Source organism: Bubalus kerabau, chromosome 2 (assembly GCF_029407905.1).
Source record: "Bubalus kerabau isolate K-KA32 ecotype Philippines breed swamp buffalo chromosome 2, PCC_UOA_SB_1v2, whole genome shotgun sequence".
NCBI lineage: Eukaryota > Metazoa > Chordata > Mammalia > Artiodactyla > Bovidae > Bubalus > Bubalus kerabau.
In genome coordinates, this window is record NC_073625.1 from 19,320,256 (window position 1) to 19,330,504 (window position 10,249).

The following is a 10,249-nucleotide window of genomic DNA, read 5'->3' on the forward strand; positions in this document are numbered from 1 at the left end:
TCCAAAAGAGAAAATCCTTTTAATCCTTCAGCAAGTCTCTGTGAAAATAGTATGCTTACAATACAAGTGAGAAGGGAGCACCTGGAACACCCCCGAGAGGCCTGCTCCACTGCTCAGCATCACTGCCCTGTCTCCTGTGTGCGCGGACGGCCGAGAAATGACAAGAAGTCCATGTGACAAGAGTTCAGTGATTCCTTTCACCACTGCTGCCAGCTGAAGTCATCATTGCTTCCAAAGACCAAGAAAAAGCCCAGGATAGTTGCAAAGATGACAGTGTTTCCTGTGAGGACGAGTGCACAAGCTCCCCACTCGATCTACGGATGTAAGATAGAAATGTTCAGTTAACAGACGTGAAAAACAACAAGGAAACGAAAAGCGCTCAAGGCTCCAGTTGTACGCCAACCACGATCCAAAACAAAGACGACTTGTAATAATGACTCTGACACTGCTGAACTCGTAATGGCTGCTCCTGTAGACCTGTGATTCCTTTAAAGTGACAGAAAGGCATGGAAGATAATCATTTTTGAAAAGCAAGCTTGACTTCTGGGTTATGAAGAGGCAGCACAGAATTCTACGATTTTCTGTTTTCAGAGAAGTTTGCTTCAAATCTTCCTTAGTGAATCTAAAAATTTCACCTAGAGAGCAGACTATAAGCATCAGAGATGCACATGTGCTCGTGTATGGTCTATTAGAGAGGCAGGGGGAGTCAATGCCCTGTGTGTGTGGAAGGGTGGCCAGCCTGTCTTCTTTGCTGTCTCCATCTTCCCAGACTCGGAGAAGCGAATCTGACTGGTGAGTCAGGGAGGTCTCTTCTATTCTTTGGTACCTTCCCACCTGCAGAGATTTCCTCGGGTCTTCAATGTTGTAAGCTGTACAGGGTAGGCCTGGGGTTGTGCAGCACTGGGCGAGTCCATGCCTCCAACTGTTAGCTATCTATTTAAATTCTTGGCTGCACCACGTGGCATGTGGGATCCTAGTTCCCTGACCAGGCACTGAACCTGGGCCTCTGTATTGGGAGCATGGAGCCTTAACCACTGGACCACCAGGGAAGTCCCCATGTGCCCAATTCTGAGAGTGAAGTACTGGCATGCCAACCGCTGCTGCCAATGCATTCCAGTATTTTTACCAATTAACAACAACAAAACTAAGATTTTTCTCTCTCATCTTCTAGGTTCCTATGTCTCTCATCTCTTTTTCATGTTATTTAACAGACTTTTTTCCCTGAGAAAAACTGAACCTAGTCTACTGCAAAATCGTAAGTAGAAGAATGCTGTCACTTACCAAATTTGCTCTGGCAAATACGATAGGGAGGCCAAAAGCTGAGACCACAATGCCTGTTGTAAGAAATATGGCGAGTTCCTTACAGGCGTTACTCATAGCATCCGTATCGTCTACTAGTCTTCTCGCTATGCAGTATGGAATAGGCGAAAGGACATAGAAGAACAGAACAAAGAGGGGCCAGTATTGGCTAGAAAAGGAAAAATAAGTTAATGTAGTTTTTGCTATCTTTGTCATTTTCCTACACACAGAATATACTCTTTTTAAAAATAAGGACCAAGGTATACTACAAGGTACAAATATGACATAGTTTAAATATAAGCTATAAGCTGAACACCGAAAAAGAGAAACATTTTGAGTCACAGTATTCCTAAAGTCAACTATGATACATTGATTAAATATTTATTAAATGAAAAGAAAATGCTTTATGATTTGTAACAGTTGGAATTAAGGCCCCAAATTAAAAATATTTTTAGGTTATAAATAAAAAGGCATATGAAAAATGGGATTGTTAACACAGTAATTCTTAAAATTCAAGATTCATAACCTTGACTTCTAAAATCCTGCTTTGGCATGAAGCTGGAACACCCCCAAATTTTCCTTAGTTCACTAGGAACTCCCAAAATACTGCATACAGAAAATGAACTGAAAGTAATACTGAAGACTTTCAATCAGAATGTCAACTTTATCACAATAAAAATCATCTAGCTATTGTATTGTGCCATGTCCTTTCCTGGTCTGGATGATATAAAACACTTATGTAAGGTATTACCACTGGGAGAAGATGGGTGAAGGGTGCCGGGAACTTCTCCATGCTATTTTTGCAGCTTCTTGACAGTCCATTATCATTTCAAAATAAAATGTTAAAATGAAATACATGGCTTTTAAAACTGCCATAAAATACATATCATAATGGAAATGTGCTTGTACTTAGAGGCTCATGATAAGCAAAGATTTATCTGTGTTTCTCCTAGAAATCTTTTGCTGAATATTTTGAGAACAACAACCAAAAATTACAAATGGGCTTAAGTTTAAGGAAAAACACACGCAAAAAATACAAAAGGACAAGTGAAAAATCAAGGTTACCCATGTCTTCCCCATCTTCTCTTTCCCAGTTCTACTGGTGGGGTCTTTCCAGATTCTCATATGGATAAACTTTAGCGATACGAATGAATCACTGCACTTTTAAATTTAACAAGACAGCCTGTTTAACAGATTAGCAATCACAGCTCTTTCTTGTCCCTTATAAGACGACCTGGTATTTCCATCAGTGGATGTACTAATTTATCATTTTTCTTTTGATAGACCTTTAGATGCTTCCAGTTTTCCTGTTGTTGTTGGTATTATAAACAAGGCCACCATGAACATCCATACTCTCCCAACTACACATATCTTTGTAAACATCTGCAAGTAGATTTGTATGAGTAATTCTAAGAAGTGGAAGGATACGTTTTGAGAGCTACAGGCAAACTGGTCACCCAGGAGACTTGCACCTGTCTGAACTTCCACCCAGAGTACGTGACAATGCTTGTCTGTCATATCTTTTACCTTTGCCCATTGATTTCATGTAACTTAAAAAAGTTTTTGTGTTATTTATTTATGGCTGTGCCGGGTCTTCCTTGCTGCGCACAGGCTTTCTCCCTTAGTGGCAATCGGGGACCACTCTCTAGTGCCATGGCTTCTCTGGCGGAGCATAGGCTCAACAGTCGTGGTGGCACATGGGCTTAGTTGCTCTGCAGCATGTGGGATCTTCCTGGATCAGGGATTGATCTCCTGCATTGGCAGGAGGATTCTTCATCGCTGAGCCACTAGGGAAGTCCTAATTTTGAGTGAGGTTGAGTATATTTTCATGTTCTTATTAGCAAACGGCAGTCCTTTTTACGTATTTGTTGTTCGTTTTTCTATTGTGCTATCTGTATTTTTCTTACTAATTTATCCTATTAATTTAAAAAATTCTCTCTGTCTTATAGAGTAATTGTTTACATAACTTACTTTTTGTCAGTTGCTCTTGACTCTGCTTACAGTTTTTTGTGTTGAAAAAGACATTTTACATTTTCTTGTCTATAACTTAATCAATTGGTTCTCCAGATAAAGCAGTAGTGATGGGTTAGCATTTCACTATCTGGCCATTAAAAACTCAGCAGTAGTCAAGGAACAACAGCCAAAGTCTCTTCTACATGCTGCTGTCCTAAAATACTTTCAAACAAATTTTAAGTGAAGACTTAAAAGTTTATCCTTAACAAATGACCATTTCTCAGGTTTACTTCTATTGCAGTAAAAAAAAAACAACAAAAAAAAACAAAAAAAAAACCTGTTTTAATTTTAAAAGTAGGGCTTCCCTGGTGGCTCAGTGGGTAAAAGTAGAAAAATGTTACACTAAAACACAAAAAGACAAAAATGTTACATACTTGTATATTGGGAGGGCACATCCAAGCATTAAAAACATCAGTCCAATTGCTCCTCCAAAGGACAAGCTAATCAAAGCTGCAGAGTAAATAAAAAGTCAAACAGAAACAGCAATTAAATCAACATTTATTTTTATTAACATTACTATTAGCAGTCAGAATATTCCCTGAAATCCCAGAAGCAAAAAGCAGGAAAAAACACAACAAAAAAGCAAATGTATTAGTGACTCATCTTTAAAAGCTGGAGTTATCTTGTCTGGGAATAAGCTATTTGAAGCATCTTCAAAGCAAAATACAGTGATACTGATTTTCAAAGCCCTGACAGATGGCCGGCATATTACCACATTCCCAAATTAATGGTCCCATGTCAAAGGAGTCCCATCCCAGTCTGCAAGATCAATGCTTCTCCACCCTTTAGTATGGTATTTGTTGTCTAGTCACTAAGTCGTGTCCAGCTCTTTGTGACCCCATGGACTGTAGCCCCCCAGGCTTCCCTGTCTGTGGGATTCTCCAGGCAAGAACACTGGAGTGAGTTGCCATTCTCTTCTCCAGGGGATCTTCCCCAAGGGACTGAACCCGAGTCTCCTGATTGCAGGCAGACTCTTTACTGCTGAGGCATGGGGGAAGCCCAGTGTGATATGCCATTTACTCCACAGATCTCTACAGTTTCCAAAAGCAGTCTGTGGAGAAACTCTGCAATCAGCTTTACTGGACTTTAGAGGCCTCATCTATGGGAAAACCTCTCCTGATCAGCGACTGCTTCTTGCACATACGCCCCTGGCGTGTACAGATGAAAAGTGTTCAAGGGTACCAGTAGTCAATAATCTCAATTAATTTTGTTACAGATCTTTAAATAGCTTGCAAAACTACAGCCAGATTTCTTTCCCTAAGCTGCCACGCATCAGAAAATATTCAGGATTACAGGTACAATCCTTCAGTTGTATCACCATTTTAAGACGTCATCACAAGCCATAGATGCATTCTGTAGGCGAAATACAGTTTCTGAGGTCACACACAAACAACACACACACACCCCGATACAAAACATATATTTTAGAAAGTGTTTTCACATATATCAGTGAGTAGAAACAATGTTCTTGAAAAAGTATAGTTAATCAACAGTCTAGAATTAAGCAAAGAAATAAATGATCAATTTGAGCTCCACATAACCTCTATTTCCGCAACTAATAGTGGCTAAAAGAATAACTTTCTTTTTTTGTCCAACGATGCAGTCTATTAACCTTAACAGAAACATTAAAATTCAAAACAGCTGTCAAAAGTCTACAAGTTAGCAAAACAAGACTCAACATACATAAACCAAAATTAACACTTAAGGGGTTAAATGCTGCTCAGATTTAGATATACTTCTCTGAATTAAAATGGTCATAATCAAGGACACCCACAGACATGGGAGCTGAGCAGATTTAATTTTCATTCCGATCACTGATGTAGGTCATGTCAACCCTGAACACATTTACTTCGTCCTTAATGCCATTAGATTTTCAGTTGCACAAGGAAAATAAAAATAAAAATATCTGCACTTTAATTTGTGGCAAAGGAGGAGCTTTAACTTTCCAAGGGAATGCGACGTCAACAGTGAGGTAAATACCGAGTTTACCATGTTTTGTTCAGTTCAAGACAGGTCCTCGGAAGCTGGTCTTGCTTGCTTGTGAGGACATGTATTCACCCCAGGCTGCACCCCTTGGCCTCTGCATCTGTACTGGCCTTCTTTCCCCTCCTGGAAGTCAGCGGCTCTCTCAACCACAGGCCCTTTGCATATGCTATCCTTTCTACCTCAGATAATTTTTCATTCACTCATTTCATTCAAGAAATGTCTACAGAGAGCCAAATACCTAACAGGTGCTGGGGTGGTGTTAACGAACAAGGCAAGGCTGTGAACAACTTAGGAGCTTGCATTCTTATCCCAGCTCTGGCCTCTTTCCGCCACATGAGCTCCTGCTTTTCCTTTAGATCTCAGCCCAATTACCTCTGAATCAGTAAAGTTTTCGAAAAGCCCCTGACTAGACCCATTCCCCCTATTATGTTTATTTATTCCTTCACTCTGCAAATATCTACTGAGTGCCTCCTGAGCACTGCACACTGTTCTTAACACTGGAGACAGGGCAATGAAAAGAAATTAAAATTCTTGCTCTCATGCTTACGTTCTAGTGGGAGAATAAATTGATTTTTTTTTTAAAAGTAAACAAATGTCAAACGTTATTAAAAAAAAAACAACCAAAACCCAAGGGCGTAAGAGTGCTATTCTAGATATATCGACCTGGAAGCCATCTCTGATGAGCAGACATCTGGGCAGAGATCTATGTGAAATGAAGAAGTGAATCAACCTTGTGGCTATGCGGGGGCACATTTCAGGCTGGGGCACACATGAAGAGGCCCTCTTTGCTCTGGCGTGCCTCCTCTGTGATCATTTATCACAGCAGCTAGGTTTTTTGTTTGTTCTCAGAAAAAAATACAATTTTATGTGTCATCACCAATTAATAATTTCCTTAAACTGAAGCGTAAAATACATGCTTGGTAAACAAAGATTAGTAGAGTAACCGATTTTGAATACATTTAAGCTATCGAATTACCATGACATTTGGACAACCAGACATGAAAACAGTTCAGTATAAACGTTTATGCAATGCTATACAGATTTGTTTCTCTTTCCTTCTAAGCTGTTTACGCCAAGAGAGCAGAGAACAGAGGTTTTCTACTGATTCTCAGGCCTCAGCTCTTAACACTCCATAATAATTATGTGTGGAATGAACGAAAGGAGGCTGAAGGAAAAGAGACAGGGTGGGGAGATGGAAAAAAAGAAGACAGGAGAAGAGAGCCCAGTGCAGCTGAGCAGAAACAGTTGTTAAGTGAGAGTCAAGAGGCAGTGGGGCCCAGCTCCTTCAGCCACTTACCATCTGACTATGAAAGTCATCTGAGCATCAGTTCTTTCTTCTATAAAATAAGGGTTGGACTAAACCTAAAATGCAAATAATTCTCTGAACACTAAGATACTTGTTACAAGACATGCTGAATAAGAAAAAAAATAAAAATAAACAAAACCAACTCAGTTTTTTGAAAGGTAACTGCCTAACAGCTCAGTTCATAACTATAGTAACACTTTATGTATACAAAAGCCATTTATGCAGATTATAGCTTACAAACCTGGAGGAAACAGAGAGACCACACAGATGTCACAAAACCCACGTTAAAGCTAACATTCTTTACCCTCTTATTCAGAAGTTATTTATTTGATTTTTCTGACAGTTGTTGTATGTTGGAATGAAACCTTTTATTTTAAAGAATCACCTATGCTCACTTATACATATATATTTCAATAGGCAATTCATGTACCCAGAACAAAGTTAAGTGAAAAGTAACCTTCCTTTCCTGGAAGCAATTACTGTTATCTGTATCATTTGAGCACAAAATTTTGTAAGCTTATTTTGATTCCCATATTGAAAATGATGAGAAACAGGAGGGAGAGCTGTGGACAAGAACTGCCCTCTGATTGGAGGGAAGAAACTGGAAAAAAAAAAAATCCAGTTAAATCAGGCATAAAAAATCTCAAAAAGCATACCAGATTTGTGATAATCTTGGCCAGGAGATTAGTAACCTTAGAACTTGGTTGCTGTGGTTAACACTGTTCTATGACAGAGAAAAATTACTTACATTCTTATCATCAAAAAAGAGTCTAAATTCTTTTTAGTGTGCTCTTAAAAAGTTAATGATGACTTATTAGAAAAAATAAACAAGAAACTTTTGAGATAAGATTCAGGTATCAAAAGATTACTTTGTGTGACATCTTACCTCCGGGTCATACTGGATAAGATAAATACTAATGGGGTTAGATAAACTGCTCAAAAAGAGTTCTCAAAAGTGTAAAGTTCCTCCAGTCTTAGGAATCAACAACCAGGTTGATGTATATACAAATCTTGCCATCTATGTATAAACGGTTGTCCTAGATGACAAATCAACAAGGCAAAATTTTACACTGTAATTAAGTGATGCAACATTCAGAAGGCAAAGCTTAGCTGAGTCTGGTTTCTACTCCCAAAGCCTCCAGGTTAGGGGTGGAACAGGTCAATTATCAACTCTCAAGACACTGGGTGCGGTTTCTGTGATTACAATAAGATTGGAATAGGAGAAGGGACCTAAACTGGGAGTTACCAGAAAAATCCAATATGTAACAAAGTAATAGACAAATGGATTCCCTGGTGGCTCAGACTGTAAAGAGTCTGTAAACAATGCGGGAGACCTGGGTTCGGGCCCTGGGTTGGGAAGGTCCCCTGGAGAAGGAAATGGCAATTCACTCCAGGACTACTGCCTGGAGAATCCCATGGACAGAGGAGCCTGGTAGGCTACAGTCCATGGGGTCACAAAGAGTTGGACACGACTGAGCGACTTCACTTAATAGACAAATGACTTGAGAAGTCAGTCCAGGATTCAATTGGTAAAGTATCCACTTGCAATGCAGGAGACCTGGGTTCGATCCCTGGGCTGGGAAGATCCCCCGGAGAGGGGAACGGCAACCCACTCCAGTATTCTGGCCTGGAGAATTCCATGGACTGTATAGTCCACAGGATCACAAAGAGTTGGACTGAGTGATTTTCACTAACATAAAGATAGGTCCACAGGAAGAAAACATCCTGATAACAATCACAACAATCAGAAAACTGTACTGAAACCAAAGTGTAAGTACAATTCCGTTTGAGATACTTTCTGCTGATTAAGACTCACCTCCCCATAATTACAAAGTTATTTTCTTGGAAGAGAGACTCCTGTATTAATTGACAGTACAGAAATGGGGAAGAACTGGGAAACTGACAACATCCTAAAAATCACAACATTTCTACCATGACTACCTTTCACACAGGTATTTTAAAAGGTGTGTTATAGTTCAAAAGGAGACAGGAAAGTTATCCCAGCTGCTCAACTGACAAAGTTTTCTACCGGAAATGTTTCCAGACATTATAAACAAACAAGAAACAGTAAACATGTGACTCTGGGGAAGAAGCTCAGCAAAAGCTGTCCTTGAAGAAAATAAAAAAACACAGAAAAAACACTGTTACTGAAGTTCTTCACTTCCTGCTTGCCTGCTCTTCAAACAAAGCCGCAGGTCAGGAAATCAATGTAATTCGTTGTCAAGAATTAAGTTGAAAACGTTGTTGATGGTTATTTGCTTCTAACCTAACAAAACTACCAAACAGCTGGAGAAAAAAAAAATCCAACATTCTTTTTTAAAGGAAATAGACAAAACGAGAACTTTTTCATTGAGTTTTAATAAAAAACTCTTTTACCTTAAAAAAAAAAAAAAACCTAACTTAATAAAAACATTGAAATGTGAAAAAGCCTCAGGGTCCAACTGTGGAGAGGGGAGGGGAAAGGAGCCCTTTGGGGTCGCTCACGGGCTTTACATAGTCAGACCAACACCACAAATCAAAACGCATCCGTTTTAGGAGCGTGAAGCTCAGATCGGTCCTGACGCGGATGTGATCGCCAAGGTTTGGGAAAGAACCATCCCTAAAGCCCTTCCAGCGCATTCCTGGGGGCTCGGTTCGGCTCAGCATCCGAAAAGATCGCACTTGTGCCTTTAAATGGGGAATGACACCGATTTTCCATAACTGGCATCTCTGGCGGCCTCAACCCCCTCAAAACCACACGGTGCAAAACCCTCGGCCGCAAACTCCTGCAAAACGCGTGTGTGTGGAGCCGAGCGGCTGCGGGACTCCGAACGCCCGGCGGGGCCACTTCAATTCTTCGCACCGGGGGGCGACGGGCGGGAGCTAGGCGGCCGAGCTCAGCACCGGGCGGGGGCTGACGCGGGAACCGCCGACCCTGCCCAGTCCTTTCCGGGAGGCCGCCGCGCCCACCGCGGCCCAGAGGCCGGAGACTGGGGTCGCGGTCGGGGGGAGCCGGGAGTCAGCCGCCAACGCAGGGAGCCCCGCGGCGCGCGCCGGGTCCCGGGAGACGGCGTGTGGGCCCCGCGTGGGCCCCCCGTCCCCTCTCTCGGGGCGGCGGCCCAGCCCGCCAGGGCTCAGCGCCCCAGGCCCACCTTTGATGCCGGCCATGGTGGTGACGTCGCTCCTGCCTCCGGGACCCGAGGCGGCGGCGGCGGCGGCCTGGAGACCGTAGACGCGCGGCGGCGGCGGCCAGACAACACCCGGAAGTGCGCGATGCAGCACTTCCGCCGGCGGCTCGCGCTCGCGCGGGGGCGCGGGGGGCGCGCCGGACTGGGGAACCGTGGCTTCAGGCTCCTTACTCCTCAGCTGCGCTGTTGTGGGATCATCGCTCTCCAAGGCTTTCCGCCCCCGTCCCGGTTCAGGGGCGGTGGAAACACCAGCTTCATCCCGAAGCCCCCAACGGGCATCCCGCAACCTCCCACGTCCTTTGAGGAGAAGGAACGCGACTGGAAGCCGTCCCCTTGGGACGCGTGGTGTGATGCCTCTGGGGGAGTCCTTTAGCGTTCTTCAGAGGGCACCCAGTTCTTTTCCCCCTCCATCCGGTAATAAAGGAGCTGTAAGGCCAGTTGGGTGGCCTGCACTTGGCTCCTCACTTTCTGACACAGA

At 42.5% G+C, this 10,249-nt stretch overlaps 1 protein-coding gene across 1 annotated transcript; it reads right to left on the minus strand.

Annotated features, from left to right (window-relative positions):
- Nucleotides 1-9,907, minus strand: LEPROTL1 (leptin receptor overlapping transcript like 1). Its single transcript, XM_055567190.1, has 4 exons — nt 9,736-9,907; nt 3,687-3,762; nt 1,282-1,468; nt 1-314 (listed from the first exon to the last, which is right to left on the minus strand). Exons 1-4 carry the CDS (start codon nt 9,749-9,751, stop codon nt 198-200), a joined length of 396 nt encoding a protein of 131 aa, XP_055423165.1. The 5' UTR covers nt 9,752-9,907; the 3' UTR covers nt 1-197.
- Between the last annotated feature and the right edge of the window lie 342 nt (nt 9,908-10,249).